The sequence below is a fragment of the Rhizoctonia solani genome, chromosome 16, assembly GCF_016906535.1.
Source record: "Rhizoctonia solani chromosome 16, complete sequence".
In the NCBI taxonomy this organism is placed as follows: domain Eukaryota; kingdom Fungi; phylum Basidiomycota; class Agaricomycetes; order Cantharellales; family Ceratobasidiaceae; genus Rhizoctonia; species Rhizoctonia solani.
In genome coordinates this window covers 2,872,800-2,890,989 of record NC_057385.1, presented here as the reverse complement: position 1 = coordinate 2,890,989, position 18,190 = coordinate 2,872,800, and the positions used below count along the sequence as shown (strand labels likewise).

Here is an 18,190-nt window from a genome sequence, read left to right as displayed (position 1 = left end):
AGACTCGACTGGTATAGAAAAATATCAAATCCATTAAAACCATTACCAAAACATACAATTGTCCGAATTCAATACCAAAACGTAAAATAACGGTTTTACAACAATTGTTTCCATCCACTTTCCTTGGTCTTTTGCACGATCTTCTTGACTTCTTGGCTACGTGCGCGAGTCGTGATGAGTAGCGCATCATTGGTATCAACGACGACCAGATCGTCCACACCCAAGCAGGCGATGAGACGACCCGATGCGGGAACGACGATACCACCTGCAACCTGTTCGGTGATGACTATTGTAGAACGTTAATACCCGTTGAATGAAGGAGAGGCTGAACAAACGTACCCAAGTTTCCGTCACCCAGAATCCTGTCTGACTGTGCTCTGCGGGGAGCAAGTCGGAGAGAGAAGCAAAGTCACCAACATCATCCCAACCTATATAACAATTTAGTCAATATAATCATAGGATATCGAGTTCAATCTACGTACCGAAAGTAGCGGGCACAGTCGCAACTCGGCCGGTCAACGCAGCAGGCTCCGCCACGGCATTATCAATCGCAATCTTGGGCAAGTTGGCCAAATCTCTGCGAGAGCCTTTTCCCTGAGCGCCTGGTCCTCCCAGACCTCAGCAATCTTCTCGAGTCCCTCTGCAAGCTCGGGACAGTACTCGGCGTAGAGTGCCATGAGCACTTTGGCCTTGACCACGAACATACCGGCGTTCCAGCGGTAGTTACCGCTAGTAATGTACGCAGCGGCGGTACGAGCGTCGGGCTTTTCCTTGAACTGCGAGACGATGCGACTGTTGGGAATCCAGGGAGGTTGAGCTGACGACCGAGACGGACGTAACCGAATCCTGTAGACGGGTGGGAGGGCGCAATACCAATAGTGACGAGGTAGTCGTGTCGGGCGGTGGCGACGGCTTCGGTCACAGCCGCCATAAACGCATCCGCACCGCTAATCATATGGTCCGCCGCAAAGGAACCCAAGACCGCGTCCGGGTCCCGTCGAGCCAAAACGGCAGCTGCCAGTCCAATGGCGGCGCAGACTCCTTGGGGCTCGGCTCGGCGAGCAGGTTGGACGAATCGAGATCGGGCAGTTGGACTTGGACGGTCGGAGCATGGATTTGGCCGGTGACGACCATGAGACGCTCGGGAGTTGTGAGCGGCAAGAGACGGTCCCATGTGCTCTGGATGAGGGAACGGCCGGAGAGTGTGACGTCGAGGAAGAATTTGGGGTAGGATTCGCGAGAAAGAGGCCAGAGACGCGTTCCGGCTCCTCCGGCAGGAACAACAGCCCAAAAGCCGGGCACTCTAGCGACTTGGTTTCTTGCGAAGGCGTGCTGGGCACATAGAGCGATGGTGCACCAGTCGGCGCTAGGAATGGGGAGCGGGTCGGGCGTGCGATCGGGCTGCCGGGAACAGTAGGAGAGTGGAAGAAGGATCCCTGGCGAGAGGGCGGTGCGAGACCACCGGTCTAAAATAGATGTTAGGCTTTGACAGGTGCAGGTATCCTGGCACTCACCAATGATTCACGAATTTGTTTCTCGAGTGCTGCATTAGCTTGTCGAAGCTCGGCGCATTCATTCCTCAATTCAGAGACTTCTTGGTTCTTTTCCACACTTGAGCATTAGTGGGACCTCGCAGCGGACGCGAACGTAAACGTACGGATTTTTGCATTCCAATCATAATCTGTTGGAACATTTCCTCTATCCCCAGAGGCGCATTAGGTGTCTTGGAAGCCATATTCAAGCGAGTGGAGGGTGGAGGTGATCGGGCAGGAGGGGAACAATGCAATTGCAAGGATCAGCCAAGGTAAAACTTGCCCTTTATATGCGAGATACCGACGTGTCGCGGCGCGTCTTTCAGGTAGTAAATCAAATTCATATTCAGGTTCCGTTGTCGGGCGCCAGCTTCGGACCCTTGCAGTCCCCGGTTCGGTTTGACATCGACTCTATCGAGACGGTCGTCAGGATGTTTATCATGCTCGCTAATATATCTTTCTATACAAACTTTCTGTGCTTCGTCGTATAGGTTATTAAACTTTTTGCTCTTGGGCGCCCAGTGTCATCGGGAGAAATTACTCTGGAATGTATGCTCGGCTCCGCCTTTTTGCAGTCAATTCTTATAATTGTTACACACGTGTCATGACATCGCCTGCTGGAATGTGTAACGCATCCACGGTTAGTCGTCGGTACAGGCTCCTGTGTACAAGTCTTGGTATGGGCGTCGTCACGTCAGTTTGAAGGAATATAATAATAGGCTGCGCCGCAGTTCAAAGGTGCCCAAACAGACAGCGCTACACTCATGCGTCGCTACTGCGCGTGTGATAGGTGTTTTCGGTAGCTTCAGCTCTGTACATTTTAATCTCGGAGCGTCACCAGATCAGAGTATAACACCCGACATTTGTTCGTATCCATATGCATACAGTACAGTGTCGGATTGGGTTGTTTTCGAAACACTACCATCCCTTTGCACACCAATGACGAAATTTCGGAGGAAATAGGCAAGTTCTGTATACGTGGAACTCGCATCCATCGGAGAATGTACCGCTTTATGTTGGTCTGTCAGTATCACGAGGTAATTCCTGTTGACGCTTCAGCCTATCGGCAGCTGCCTGCTCCGCTGGGCTCAGCGTCCAAAACGCCGCCTTCTGCCGATCCAGCCACCGTCTTGCCTAAGGATCATCATTCCCATTCGTATCATGTCGAAATTAATTCCATTGTGTTTCGGGATACGACTAGGGCCGGACTCACCGGAGAGAAGACATGCTCTTGTTCGCCGTAGTCGGCAAAGAATATGTTGTAAATTGATATGACTACCCCAGTTGTGTCAGGGTACTGTGCTCATCCTAGAAGAGGGAGAGAGAGTACTAAGGAATGAAAATCATGACTTACTCCCCACGGCGGTATAGCTCGCTACTGCAACATAGCGATGAATCTTTGGGCGTGTCAATGGGGGTACATTCGATGTGCGCCCCGGTAGTGGGGGTGAATAATGAAACTCGGGTGCACGAGGCGGACCTTCTGATCCTTGTTGACCCATGAGCGTGGAGTCCAAAAAAAAGGTGTCAAGGACTCCGGCTAGGCGGTGGCTGTGCAGCCCCGAACACAACCCTAATTAATCAACGTTGATAGTCGAATTTATATTAGACCTTGACCACGATGGATTCGGACCAAGGCACTCGTACGCCTACTCGGTCGCGGGCTCCTTCTCGTTCCAGAGCGCCTACGCCTTCCCCAGCCGCACAACACGTGCCTCGGGTTGGTAGCCCAACGAGCTCGACCCATGAGCTTACTGTCCACCGCGAGTCTGGTGGTAGTGGTGATGTTGTCGCGACCGTCTTGCCGAGTGAAGACCATACACCGTTAGAGGACGAGAGAGTGGCCCCCGTTCAGCTTACTGAAGATGTCACACTCGCACTTCGCACACAGCTACGAAAGACACTCAACCGGATGGGATCAGTACCGCCTACACCTACCGCATCAGCAGGTGAGTAGCTCTGCACCACACACCGAGGAATCGTACTTACTCAACTCAGTCTACTAGACGCAACAAAAAGTCCCTTTTCGGAAGGCGCTGAGTTGGGAGAGGATAAAATATCGCCGGGAGATATTCCACTGTCGCCTGATGCAGTCGTGCAGACACTCGAAGTAGCTGAGCCGCAGGCCGATCAGTACCCTCCGAGGGAATACTTCATTCTCACCCATGCTGGAAAGCCGGTGTTTGCCAGGTACGTTGCATTACTTGGTCCGGAGTTCAATTATTTACCCTATCTCTCCCTTCCCCAGTCGACTATCGCCCTCACCACCACATCCTAAACCTACACACTCCAGGTCGGGCTCGTCCTCCCTATCAGGGACATCAAACCCACCCTCGATTCACGCGTCCATTCAGTCCGCCAATTCGTCCTCCTCGATTCCAACCGTCGGATCTCCAGCGACACTTCCTCACCTTCCAGGCAGTGGAACGGCAACACCCATCCCGGGTCCCATTTTCCTCCCGCCATCTTCAGCGCCTGAAGTAGCTCCCGTACAACCGGCTCCTGTGGAATCGCGCGAGGAGGATGTGAGCAGTGCAATGGGGCTTTTGCAAGCGCTGATTAGCGTATTTGCGGATGATGGTGATAGGATTCGGTTGGTCTTGTGTCATTTTCAGGGAATTATGCATACTGAGGGTGTGTTTGTAGATGCATCAATGCGGGACGTACTCGGATTACGTTTGTACTCCGTGCACCGTTGTATTATGCATGTGTATCGAGTTGGGGCGAGCCGGAGAGTGTGGTAAGCATAGTTTTTCTTATCTCATTTTGTAATGATACCCAACTGTTTTCTAGGCCAGGTTACATTTGGACTATCTCCATTTACAGATTTTGACTGCTTTAACTGGAACGCAACTTCAGAGGATATTTGAACGGAGAGGAAATTTCGATCTAAGAAGATTATTGATGGTGCGCCGTAATCATATTCTAGCATTTGTGTGTACTCAACTGGAATGTAGGGACCGACCCGCTTATACACGCATTGACCACTCGGCTGGGTACCGATATGTCTATTACACTCGCATCGTTGCATACCATGAGGATCGATCCTGTAATAAGGCTTCGGGTCGCAGAACTTGTTCTTCCAAGCAAAGACACCAAGGTAAACCCCATCGTCCTCGTTTTAAACACCGCGGATCTAATCTTGAACTAGGACGTGCTGTATGTCATTCTGTTTTCGGGAGATAAGGTTATTACCCTTGTCCGGCCCAGAAAGCACTCTATTCATCCCTCTGGTGCGTTCCTTTTCACAGCCCAGCTATAATCCTGTGTGATTGATGTGATTGGTCCCAGACCTCCATCTTTTGCTAAACACGCTATCCGCACCCGCATTGCGCTCATCTGCTTCGGCGTCCTGGCTCCCCATCTGCTTGCCCAAGTTTAACCCCCAAGGATTTCTGTATTGTTATGTGAGCTTCCTGGACGTAGGTCAAGATACGCAAGACGTAGCCGATGAGGCTCCGATTGGACTTGCGTTCGTTACCCCCGATCGTGATGGGTTTGAAAAGATTAGAAATTTAGCTAGCGGGGCTGAAACGGTGAGTTGGTCTTGCTTGACCACATTAAGCCCTAGAGCTTATCCATATATCATATCATATCATTTCAGGCATTATCCAAGGCCAATGCTCCTAGCCTGCTTCTACAAGCCGCTCGTGCGTCGCCATACCCCGTTTCCGAGTTGGGAATCAATGGCCTGTTGCACTTTTTGTACAAGAGTCGAACACTGGTCCAGGTCACCCATCCTATCTGGGACGAGTCGATCAATCAGCCTCGGTGTGTCTGTGTCTGTTCTTGTTTCCTACATCGGCTCAATTCGTAATACTTAGACTTATAACGTTGTATCAAACCATTCACGATGCCTTGCACGCCAAATCTGGTCAAGTTGAAGGGCCTGCCAAGTTACAGCTTATTCGAACGGATACTGAATGCGTGATGGGATGGGTGAGCATCACCTTGCGCTCCCCCTAAGTTGACGAATCTCTGACCCACGTTTATAATAGATCACTCAACCGTTCGAGTTGTACCTAGCAGTCGAACCCACTATGCCCAAGAACGCCATCGTGGGCGCGGCTAATGCGATTGCTCGGTGGGTCAAGAAAGAAGAGGGGAAACTATTCTTGCGTGATGCACCTGTATTTTAACTAATGAAGGACTTTTTTTTTTTTGACTCGAGGTTGATTAGAAAAAATAGAAATGTATATTTATCTTACGAGGTGTGCCCGACTCTGGCGCTTGTTCCGGTAAAGGTTTTGCCCTGTGCATAAATCACATGATGATTTCCACCCACGACTCTCTTTCCGGTTCACTACATTTGGTGAGAGTTTGGACCCATTGATTATGGCGACCAGCTTTCAAGTCCAGGCATATAGTGCATTTCTCACAGTAATTGGGAAAGATTTATCCAACAACCAGTCTATTTCTCACGACCAACTACTGGGCGGAGTCGCATATTACTTGACTACATTGCCTCACCCATACGTTCGCTCGTTTGTGACCCTTTCCCTCAACTCGAATGCACTATGGGGCCCCATACCTCGCTCAACGTCCTTTGAGAAAGCTCAGCGTTCGGCAATTGGTATACGGCAGGCCGTTCACCAGGCCGTAGTTACCAAATTCAAAACACTACAAGACGACCCAAGCTTAACTTCTATTCTCCCCCCACTTGGCCGAAAACGAGTATCACTTGCACTATCTGAATGGCTGGACCTGGCTATCTCTGGATCTCATCGACGAACCGAATCCAAGGATTTCGCATTGCCCCGTCTGGCATTCTTGAGCGGCCTAGTGCTCGGTTTGAAAGATCTCGAGAAGCAGGACGCAACGTTGTCTCGACATATCATCTCACGCTCTCATGCGGAGCTAGTCGTCAGCGTCGCCGAATGCCTAGACCTCTACGCTCCTTCCGAGTCCGATCCTATGCCCACGTGGGATTCTGACCTTGCTCTGCGGATACGTGGGGCCGAAGCGCATTTGGACATCGTCGTGGACTGTGTGCGGCCGTCTTGCCTCTGGTATAATGATCAACTAACCGCGCTGGACCTTTCTAAGTTCGTATTTTGCTCGGGGAGTGCGGTTTGATGTGTACTGAGTGCATCCTAGAAATTGACTTGCGTTTGCGCTGGTAGTGTGTTGAACTTGTTTCAGAACGGGTTTTGTTTTAGGTTGTTGGAGCCGGAACTGGTCAAGCTGAACTCGGAACACTTGGAATTCAAGGTAAGTTTGCCTGTTACCAATAAAATTTTGTATTTCAATGCTGCCCCGCAGCGCGGTGCTAGGTTCCCAAGCTACATTGAAGCTCTGCATAAATCGTCAATATATCCATCTAGGATCGGTTGCCAAATTGATCGGTCATCTCTGCGTGTGCATATCACAGTCCAACTTTTGGCAACCTCGGCTGTACCCAATTTTGAATAGCCTCGTCATGGTTTCGGCCAGGCCAGCTTGAATCTAGAAGCATCTTGGTCCAGGTGCTTGCTTGGCCAAGTAAAAGAGGATGTTGAAATTGGTACGTAGTGGGGTAGAGTAGACTGCGACAAACATTGATTCAAAGGTAGCGCCCGAAACACAGCGTGTGACTGCGCTTGTTTGGCATATGCTCAAGACCATACTGTTTACGACGGTTCTCATCTCCCAGTCGGTACTCGATACGATCATATATTACTCGGATGTGGTTTCTCGAGAGGGGAAATTACTTGCCAGAGGAATTTTAATGGCTCTTTGCAGGCTATCTTTTGTGTCTACAAAATTCGGTGCATTAACTGCTGAAGGTGGGGGATTCTCGGAGATGAAGCGGGCGTTTTTTGGGGCTTTGGATGTGTTGGCCTTCAACTACGATGATAAAGACACTACGGGAGATCGGTCCTGCGTCGAACTGGTAGCCAATCTCTCCATCGAGTTATCTAGTAAGTCAACGGCTGGCCATTAGCTTTGAGGCCCCTAGTGGACAAGTTGTTTCGCAGGTATGGAGTCTTCCCTCGCAGTAGACCATCCCATCGTACAAGGTCGTATCGTGTACTTCTTGGTTTGTACCGAGCATGTTATAAGTCAGCTGCCGGAGCAAACGATTGTGGATATTATTCTACCAATGGTTCAAAGGTACACAAGCTTTGTCTATGACCTGGTTGTTATTGACGCACTTAACCAGACATTTATCTGATGCGCATAACCGCGAGGTTTATGAGGCTGCTCATTCCGTTATGTTGGCTATATTCGCTGCGCACGAAAGTCAGAACCCTTCAGGACCCGATCACTTCAAGCTGCGACGTACACACCCTGGTACCAGCTTACATCGATATTTTACTGCGTGTATGTGAGATGATTCTAGATAAAACATGGATGCTCAGCCATTGATGAGCAGAACTCAGAAGAAGATCGATTATCAACGGATCAACTTCGTTTAGCTTTTCAAGCTCTCGTGCGCAGTGCCAGTTTCCATGAGCCAGAACTGGGTTGGTTTTGTATTGAACAAATCGTGGGTGCGATAAAGCAGCTTACTGGTAAAGGGCCTGGTGAGCAAAACTAAACCATGTGCACAATATGTTCCATCTAATGGTCAATAATAGAAAAGCAAGACCAGATATTGCGACTCCAACTGGCTCTTGTATCTGCAGTGCCATCTATTTCACCTTCAAAGCTCTTGCCCATACTTGATATCGTGTACGACCAAATACGCTCAAGCAGCGCATCACGAAGCACTCTTTCTGAAGCAGCATATCATGAAATTGTGGAACGGTTGGGCGATCGAGAAAAAGATATCGCATTGAGATGGTGGATGGGTGTCAAATCGGCTATCGAGGCATGCTGAGCGCTGCTGAACTACTGCTCGTAAAATGCACTTGATACATCCTAACCTCATTTGTGAACTTTGTTGGTGGCATGTAGATTTTTAGGTAATAAGAACATAATCACACATTTAGTACTATGACATCGGATGAGCAAAACCACGTCAAACAGTGACGGGGAAGGCAATTTTGTTGAGTACGATGAATGATGGGAGCTTGCTGAACCAGATGGGAAAGATGCCCTTCTTAGATATAAATGGTATGGTAAACCGGTTTTACCCATATCACATTTCTTTTCGCTCATGAAGCTCCATACCGCCCGGAAAGCACTACCTCCGTGACACTGACCCCTGTATTACCACCGATTCAAACCGGGAATTGTGAACCCATCAATAATTTTTAGTCCGTTGGCATGTTTCAAAAGCAAATGTCTCTCCTCCGAACGGTAGCTGCGGAGCCTCGCACCACAGCTTGTAGGTGCATACAATTCACTTATACTATGCGCTCATGTTCTCGACCACATGAACGAGACAGGTACCCTCAAATCGCCATGACTCTGTTGGACTCGGGCTTATCGCAAGCGGGAAATGGGCTTGATTAAATCTCGATTCCTCAAGGAAGGCCCAATTCGCTCACCTTGGCAAGAGCAAACGGACGTCCGGCTAAACGATCCGCATCTCTCGATCTACTGATCTGTCTCACCGGCTGACTTCCGGGGGGACTTGAAAAGCATGGGGAGATCTTGCGGTAAACAAGAGTTCGTGGTATAAAAGCATGTCTCTGGTTCTACTGGCTACCCAGACTCTATCAGAATCATCTCCTCGTTCCATTCAACTATTGCGCTTAAAGTTGATTGCCTGACACAATGGGCATCATCATCAACCGATTACAACCAGGGGATGGCATAGTGGGTAACTTTTCAAGGTTCCCTTCAAAATATACTAATACTCATTTACCGTTACATAGAATTTCCCTAAAAAAGGGGGTGGGTTACGCGAATAGTTCAATCATAATAGATTGGTTTGACTGAGGGACCACTAAAGATACTGTGACAATACATTATATAGGAACACTCTTGGATGGGACCAAGGTACGCGTAATTTGTTTGAACTCAACAATCAAGTTTTAATTTAAAATTTAGTTTGATAGCTCTCATGATCGCGGGGTCCCATTTGTGGTTCAGATTGGAGTAGGGAAGGTTATTAGAGGGTGGGATGAAGGTTTCTGTTGCGCATATATCCCGTGATTCAGGCTACTGATGTCCTTGGATATGGCTGCAGGTGTACTACAACTCTCACTAGGAGAGAAAGCGCTCTTAACGACTACAGCGGACTATGTTCGTAAAAATAACTTTATCCAGCCAGATCTAATAAACATGAATCATTATTAGGCATATGGGGAGAGAGGATTTCCTCCAAGCATCCCGTCGAATACTACACTTAAGTTTGAGGTCGAATTAATTGCCATCAATTAGTAGTATGTTGGATACCTTTCCTTAAGCGTTTAGCCTGAGCTTTCCAGTATAAAAAATTGGTCGATCGGCGCCATATCATATTTTTGTGGCCTGTGAGGTAACTCATGGTAAGTATAGTTGAGCTTGATGTATTTTTATTATGCTAACTGCACCCCCAGGACTTAAATGTGGAATAGTTTAGCTGATCCACACCTTAGCGCTTAGAGGAAGGCATCCACAAGTAGATGTACATACGGCTATTGTTGACCTTGGCTATTGAATTATATGACTGCTAATGGGCTTGATATTAGTGTGATTCGTACGCCGTGTTCAAAATCTCCATTTCCCAATTGGTGAAATAATGAGTGACGTTGGTAAACGAAGAACCATCACGTGTGCGATAAGCATCAATGATCGTTCCAAGCTCTATATAAGCTATCTGATCCTATTCACACCTAGGTTAATCCACCATCTAGCGTTCATCTGCGAAATATGGGTGTTAATGTCAATGTCACGCATCGGCCTTCCGGGGAACCCGTGAGTATATTGAAGAGCATTGGTGATGTATTGATGATTGACATTCAACCTAGGTATATCCCAAGTCTGGAGGTAAGATCGGCCTTGTTATAATTAAGTTACTATTTGCTGACAACTCACATGAAACCCGATTACTAGATAAGGTTAAATTCATTACGTTGGCAGATTGGGTCCGCAATCAACGGACAAGGAGGTACTGTCGAGACTCCCCTGGTAACATGTATCTTTAATAACCCCATTTTAACTCCATGAAAGTTCGACAGCAGCAGAAAGCGTAATTCACCCTTCCAGACAGTAATCGGGGTTGGTCAGGTTATTAAAGGATGGGACGAAGGCATGTACTTGTATATAACCCTTTTTGAATAAGGCTGAACTCTGAAGTAGGAATCCCTAAAGTCCCACTTGGCGGGAAGGCAACTTTGGAGATTAGTCCAGATTACGTGAGTGATTCCTCGTAAAATCCTAACTGGAAGCGTTCAAACCATAATCTGGTAGGCCTACGGCGAAAAGGGTATTAAGAATGTTATTCCACCCAATTCTAAGCTTTGGTTCGAGGTTGAGTTGCTGGACATTAATGGGCGGTCGTAATATGCAGTACGCATCAAACTATCCCTTGTTATTGGCACGTGTAGAGTCGTTTGGTGGGTTGGTTCAAAGAATCAACGAATTATACATGGAAGTCGTTTCATAAGAGCGATGTTTCGTAAGGTATAATAGCTGTTGTGGCAGCAAGGTCCAGCAAAGTTAACGCTATTGGCACAGTCATTAGTCGACCTATTTATACATGTCAACCACATACTGTATCAGACTTGAATTGGACTCGTTCTGGATTCGCTTGATGTTTGAATGTGAATCCATGAGATAGAAAATTACCTCTGTTCCCTCTACGGGGCCCGAAAAACTCCGGGATGCTCACTCACTTATAAAGGTGAGCGAGTATTTCGGAGCGTCAGGTATAACGTTGCGAAGTGCTCGTGAGATGCTATGGAATACTTGCGGAGCACTCCGGATCCAGTTAGGTCTAAATGAGTAGGCCCCCGTAGAGCGTTCGCTATGGATCTCAAAGAGAACAACACAACATTTGAGCAAAACATCGTTCTTCAGCCCACGGGAACTAGGTAAATACCCGTATTGTAGGATTTGAGCTTTTGGCGTTTGTCAACCCCTGCAACGCACTCGTGCTGGGGCCACGCGTGCAATTTTGGTGTATGTATAGCGCATTACCTATCGCTAACCGTGTACACACGGACAAGAACATCGATTCACCGGGGGAGTGGCCTCAAGTTTTCCATATTAGGTAAAACAACTTATTTATGTAGATAGGGTGGGCTTGGAGCGTTCAATGATCATATAGTTTAGTAACAGGGACGTTGAGCACACCGTCAGATATGGCTATCGAATTTGGATACATGGGACCCAAGCATAAAGGTATTCACCGCACCTACGCAGGGTTCTTCACACTAAAGCGCAAAACTGATAGGCTTTTATATATGGCGAAAAGAGCTTAAGGAGGGGATTGGGGAAGAGGGAAAGCGCTTAAATGCGCCGGTCGGGGGGAATTAATCAATCGCTCATCTTTATAGGCTATGTTTCGGAGAGCGCGTCTCAGAAACACCATGGTCAAGGTGGACCGCGGGGGGGGGGGGCGTAGGCTCGTCAGTCGGGCTTTGACGGCTCCGGCATGGACCTCTCATGTATTTTCACGCGTGTAATGTCTTACATACCTTCCGGTGAAAGACAATAAGCTTTGGAATCAAAAAAAAAGAGGGGATTGAATCGCCGCACTTCACAATGAGGTCGTGGCCGGAGTGCGTGCTGTGTGAGATTGTATGCGTTACGCGTGGTTACCAGCAGAGAATTCCATTAGCGTAGACTCAACCATTCTGCAAGATCCATCAGAGTTCGTGAACTCGCGACTCCCCAGGAGCTTGAACGACGTTATCATGACGGCTTCGTTTACTTTGTTCGAGAACCATGTTCTCACGAGCTTCGACGAATTTCTTAGAGCAAACATTGGCCAATGAATGGGCAGTTGCCCGTAAGCGTTAAAGGTTAGCCTATTGTTTCTTCTTGAATTTTGCTATAATTTTGCGCCACTCCTCACGTGCATGGGCCTGTCTAAATAATTACCTTTAAACTTGAAGCAAACATATAGGTGAGCAGAAGACAAACTCATTGGATTCGTTTGTCGAGATTTACCTAAGATAGATAAAATAGGGCTCAGATCTTATGGACAGCTGCCCATTAGCTTGATGGGCCCATTCCTTGGTGAGATGGCGTGATCTGGGCTCGCATGGCGAACACATGAGTTGGCTTAACGATAATTATTGCCTCATGAGCTTCTTTTTCAAATTATAATACAGTCCTCCCCCTTGAACGGCAACTTGATGGTGGTAAAACACACTAGAAATCCTGTCAAGGAGATATTTCAGCGAGACTAGTACCTTGCGGGGTACGCTTATGTAAATGGGTTATGTAGCGTATTAGTCAGCGCGTATATGTTGCACTCTGTGAGACATTGGGAATGAGCTATGTACACCAAGTATTATCAATAATGACTGTATATCCACTATATGCTATATATTATAACTAGCTTGACGCAGGTTATAATCCTCTAGATTATATCCACCATCCTCACCTGTGAACCCATCCCGCCTCTCCACGATAATTTGCTGCAGCATCTCCTGGCCAGTCCAGGTTCCCTCAATAGCCATGTCAACATCACACTGGTAGAATTCCTGCTGATATTCAGGATGAGTCATCATCACATTCTCTCCTCCATGCCATGGATTGACAAGTAAATCAGAATCGCATATAAGCGACACAAATGAAAGGAGAGCGCACCAGAGGGGACCCGAGTTGAGGATGCATGGAAAGAGCGATGGTGAGTACGAGAAAAAATCGGAAAAAAGACGAGAAAAAAGCGGGGAAAAAATAAGCAAACGAGCGAATGGTGATGAAAATTTGGTATATTTTTTGGGACTTATATACAGCTTTCTTAACAAGTCTCGACTTTCTCTTGCACCTATCACACCTTATGCCCTCATTTTCGCTGGCTCATGTCCTCTTCGAGATCCAGGTTGGTTAGGTATCTGGCTGTGTTACCGACGCATATGCCTACCCCTGGTCACGGCGGCCGGTTTGTCACCCCCACACTTTCCCCACACCAAATACGTCAATTTTAGTGCTGATTGCACTTGTGGAGGGTGCCGTTCAAGGGGGAGGACTGTAATATTAATATTTCAATAGTTACATGCGAACGAGGCAAATTGTTCACAGCGGGGTCAAACCACGCCGGGACGGAAAGAGATAAAAAAAAAAAAGATATCAATACGGGCGGAAATACAAGTGTGAGGGGCGGTAGAAACCCCCGGGAGGGCCACAAGGACCCACCACAGCTGGTGTTATAAGGGCGCATAGATGGTGGCCGTACGTGCAAAGGTCTACATAAGCTGAGCGATCGCCGGCGAACGTCCAAGCTTCCCGATTCGTGACTTGGTGGTTACGGCCTCCGGTCCTGGCAGGGTTGTGAATTATTTCTTCCCATTGCACCTGGTGAGCATAACTTACTCCTGTAGTCACTCGAACTATGGTAACATAATAACGAAGTGTATAGTCCGATGTCGATGAGTCCGAACCCTCACGGGACACAGCTTCTACAAAGGCTGCCCGCTCATATAGTTATGGGCGAAGGGATTCAGGATATTTTACGTATCAACCTCTCTTGTCTCTACAGACATCAAGACATTATTCATGAATGTTCTAATAACAGTCAAAAGGGAACTCATCGAGGTTAATATAGAAAAACGCATTAAATACGAAAGGGCGAAATCTCCGAGGGGCAGGAGGGGTGGCGGGAGGAGAAATATCGAACCAATCTCGTCATCGTATTAAACGAAAGGAAGGGAATGAGAAAAAGACGGAAAATCTCGAGTCTGAGAGGGAAGGTGGGCGGGACAAAAATGAGTGTAATCATACAAGTACGGGTGCTGCACACGGTAATTTACTGTATATCAAAGACTACTGGCAACCAGTTTCCGGACCGTAACCCCAAAACGAAGGAAACCAGGTAAAATGACCGATAGCACGGAATGTTGCACACCAATAATTTGGAAAACGGAAGGCGTGGTCCGAAACCTGTGGAGGTCCACAGATTTGGACTTGTGTACAGGGTTTGCGAGCGCCGTCTTATGGGCACGCGATCGCGTTCAGTTGTTACCCGTCTTCGACATACTGCGCGTAATGCTCGTTCTCGCACGCTTACACTTATTTTCGTCTCGCCCACCTTCCCTTTCTCAACACCGTAATTCCCTTTATTCCCGTCATCACTTATTGTGTATACATTGGTCCATCCTCCCCCCACCCACCCACCTTGCTCCGTCGGGGATGGCCACCCGACCCGCGAGCCAGGCTCGTGCCTTGGCGCTCCAGGCCCATCCAGCCCTCCGCGCCGGACCCCCCATCCTCGCCTGGCCCCTGACTATACCACTACTCTGTATTTACTCCTTATTAATTGACAATTTATCAACTATCTTTGGCTCGTTAGCTCGCATCGGAGCATAAGTATAAGCCATGAGCACCCCACGATACCTCTGCATTGATCGGACTGATGGACGACCCGGATCCGGACGCGTCTTTTGGAGGTTTTGCCCGGCTAATAATACAAGAACGTAGGCTGTGCCACTTACTATAATCAGATTACTCGCTGGAACTAATCACCTTGTCTGGCGTCGTAGCTAAGTGAGTTGTAGGGTATCCAGAATAAGAGATCAGTCGCTTTCTGACAGTACAACTCCCTGGGTTTCAATAACTGTGCTTGGTTGTACAACCCCCACAGTCAGGCGATATACTGTACACATGGGGCCGATCAGACGACTCTGTATTTGATGCTTTGACTTGGCTTGGATTTAGCAAATGCATGTATTATCGATCAGCTGATACATCGATATACGGACCTGTGCTACCTGACATATGTTATCCGGCCATCCAAAGAGACCGCAGACCTTGGACGAATGGAAGAATGGCTGTAGCAGATAGCATATATGCCATCCGCTCCGGAGCACAACCCGTTACTTTGGTACGCCAAGCAATCCATACCGAGTGATACTCAACTCGGTGTGGGGCGCCAGCTTCGATGGGAAGTCCGGCGGCATCCAGAACAGCAACTGCCCATCCCCGCTCACAGTCCACCCACCCTCTCGAGCATTCCGCCCGTCCAGCACTTCTACGCCCTTATAACGCCTCTACTAAGTCTATGTCTGTGTCTTGCTACCTCACGGTTACTTTTTGCGTACCTTCTCTTCTTTATACTCTATTTCTCCTTTTATATCGCCTCTACTTAGTTTCGTGATAGTGAGCCTTGTTCGCCGAGTATGGATTTCAAAAAATATTACGTGAGTTGATTTACTCACGTGCTAGAAGGATTGTGATCATATGCACGGTCATATGGGAGACTCGTGATGGCGTGCTCTAACGCAAGCCGACTGGTTGGCAAGAATAATAATAATGGTCAGGGACCAACCAACATGGTATAAGTAGGCTGCCGAGTATGCATTCCTGGGTTAATTAGTTTCCTGTTGTGGTACGATGATAGGCTTGCTTTTTATCCCGCTCTCTCTTGTCATTTTATCCATCTCCCCCAGCTTCGCAGCAATTACATGCCTGAAGCCAGGCGCTACTGCAACTGCCAGGTGGACCAATAGTGCCGGGAAGACGTGTACTTGGACCGGAGTGGTCGGGTCCAACTTTGGCACCAATAGTGTGAACGGAGGAGAGTGAGTATCTTGGCATCTTCAGTACTATTCGACACTGTTGAGCACTCTATTTCACTGTTCAGCTATAGCTGCAATGGTAGATGTGGTGCGGGATGTAAAGGTGCGGCCGTTGGTAACGCTTGGTGAGCATGGAAAACAGTAAAAACAGCTAGAAATATCTCAACATGTGGTTTGGATAGGACACAAGACTGCTTCAGCCACGATATATGCTCGTGGTTTAACAACGCATCCGGAGGTGCAAGGTAACTTTTTTTATCACTTTTATCTCAAACATCTGCTCACCAACAATTTAGTGATCCTAATTGTGGGGCGGCCTACAACGATGCGGTTGACGATACCGCACTAGGGGTTCTTAACGGTTGCGGCGCAACTAACCCCAGCAATTCTGTGTCTCGTCCCACCACAACTCCTAGATGCTCCTAGTTCATCAGAAACAGGAACGGACATGCACACGCATGTTTTCCGTAGACCATCTCAATTTATACTTTTAATAAGGGCCAGATGATTTAAATTTAAGCGAAATCGCTAATTTATTATCAGTTTGTATGAATTTTGGCTGATTGTCTGGAGGCCAAAAAAACTCGCTGAACTGAGTGCAGTATATGAACTCTCACCAAACGCATGTATGCGTTTGACGTTCTGTTTGATAAAATGCACAATTGATATATTCGGAGTAACTACAAGCGAAGGGCAATTTCCGATCTTTAACCGCTCCAGACGGCCTGTAATCTGAAGTTAGTTACCTGCGCCTTGTGCTGAATGTGCTAGGCATGGCTTACCGGTCCGGGCTGGATGTAAGTGGTCGGCTAATTAATACAAACAGAGATAAGCAATGTGCATATACCCAGATTAGAATTGTACTGACGATAGGGTCTAGAAAAGGAATAAGTATAAATCACATTTGAATATTCTATCGACTTACAATAAATGTTGATTTTGATTCCTGGCTCCTGGCCGCTGTAATAGCCTGGGAACGCGACAAGTGGGCTGGGAGTACGAGATCCTCCGCCAGTAACTTTGACTTGTGCGCAAGAAATGTAGAATTGTGCTCCTGGGTAAGAGCTCGAGGCCTATTTGGTGGATAAGGATTCCTGTCCACGCATATAGTATAGAAACGAGTTGGCTTACGTGCAGAGCAATGTGCTCGATGCGGACTAGGTATTCGCCAGCCGGGAGTGTGCTCGGAATCTTGAATGTTACCTGGGTTAGGTCTGATCATAATTCGGGTAAGTGTTTATCGCACACAGGGGTCATAACTCACTGTCCGCTGGGAATGTGATAGTGCTGCCACCGTTGGTGACGGCGGAGAGCTGGTAGACTTTGAACCAGACGTTTCCGGACCCATCAAAGCTGGCTGCTGTATTTGGGGCCTTTGCCATGTACACGTTGATGACACCCGCATGGTAGATAGCTTGGTCCAAGGCGAAGCCAATCTTCATTTCAGCAGATTAATGAAGGCAATCCAACCCAGAGCTCATCAACACTAACCGTGGACCCGGCCGGGACTGTAGCAGTAGAAGTCGAACCTGCCGAACGTCCTCCAGCATTGCATGTAAAGTCCGTAGAAGACACATCGGTTACCTGGCACAAGGTACGGTTAAGCGACACATATCCTATACAAAGAAAGGAAAAAACCTACAGGCGAGTTGTAGTTCGTGTTCTGGCGAACGTTGACATATGTACCGGTATTGGCACCATTGACGAGCAATGAAGTAAAACGATCTGTTTCAGTTGGCGTTTCGATGAGCCTTCATGGTCAACAGAAATAATAGACTTACAGTGTGCAGCAACCTGAGTCGCAGTAGCAGCGAGCAAAGCGAGGCCAGCAAACAACTTCATTGCTAGTTGATGAGCTTGAAGAGTTGGTTTACCACCGAGGCCAGTCTCTCTGTTTTATACTTCAAACAAAGCTTGCAGATCAGGCCAGACAGAGCAAAAATTGCGAATCCTTACTATTCACCCAGTCACTTATCTCCATGGAGCCATCAAGCGCAAAAATGTCGCTGCTAGATGTGCCTCGATGCCCACAACAATGTGGAAGGTAGATCTTCGAAAGAGTTAAGAACAATCGAAAAGTTGCGACCACACAGGCGACAAGTAGGGAAGCTCTCTTTG

The 18,190-nt window shown here is 47.8% G+C and overlaps 4 protein-coding genes across 4 annotated transcripts; 1 reads left to right on the top strand and 3 right to left on the bottom strand.

The window, feature by feature from the left end:
- Positions 1–95: 95 nt before the first annotated feature.
- RhiXN_02194 (mannose-1-phosphate guanylyltransferase) lies at positions 96–1,735 on the bottom strand (the record flags this gene model as incomplete). Its single annotated transcript, XM_043322013.1, has 8 exons — positions 96–272; positions 340–428; positions 483–602; positions 707–776; positions 836–1,014; positions 1,073–1,466; positions 1,515–1,601; positions 1,658–1,735. The coding sequence occupies 8 exons, from the start codon at positions 1,733–1,735 to the stop codon at positions 96–98; spliced, it is 1,194 nt and encodes a 397-aa protein (XP_043187836.1).
- Positions 1,736–2,543: 808 nt separating this feature from the next.
- On the bottom strand, positions 2,544–3,034 carry RhiXN_02193 (uncharacterized protein; the record flags this gene model as incomplete). Its single annotated transcript, XM_043322012.1, has 3 exons — positions 2,544–2,666; positions 2,746–2,807; positions 2,887–3,034. The coding sequence occupies 3 exons, from the start codon at positions 3,032–3,034 to the stop codon at positions 2,544–2,546; spliced, it is 333 nt and encodes a 110-aa protein (XP_043187835.1).
- Positions 3,035–3,153: 119 nt separating this feature from the next.
- Positions 3,154–8,334, top strand: RhiXN_02192 (trafficking protein MON1; the record flags this gene model as incomplete). The annotated part of the gene is made up of 19 exons (XM_043322011.1): positions 3,154–3,481; positions 3,539–3,722; positions 3,781–4,125; positions 4,179–4,272; positions 4,326–4,446; positions 4,490–4,632; positions 4,684–4,765; positions 4,824–5,068; positions 5,137–5,303; positions 5,357–5,471; positions 5,531–5,616; positions 5,879–6,577; positions 6,656–6,743; positions 6,945–7,035; positions 7,085–7,432; positions 7,490–7,625; positions 7,675–7,805; positions 7,874–8,038; positions 8,093–8,334. The coding sequence occupies 19 exons, from the start codon at positions 3,154–3,156 to the stop codon at positions 8,332–8,334; spliced, it is 3,810 nt and encodes a 1,269-aa protein (XP_043187834.1).
- Positions 8,335–16,779: 8,445 nt separating this feature from the next.
- RhiXN_02191 (glycoside hydrolase family 61 protein) lies at positions 16,780–17,914 on the bottom strand (the record flags this gene model as incomplete). Its single annotated transcript, XM_043322010.1, has 9 exons — positions 16,780–16,797; positions 16,855–16,881; positions 16,941–16,948; positions 16,998–17,145; positions 17,204–17,286; positions 17,337–17,508; positions 17,564–17,656; positions 17,715–17,797; positions 17,854–17,914. The coding sequence occupies 9 exons, from the start codon at positions 17,912–17,914 to the stop codon at positions 16,780–16,782; spliced, it is 693 nt and encodes a 230-aa protein (XP_043187833.1).
- Positions 17,915–18,190: the final 276 nt, after the last annotated feature.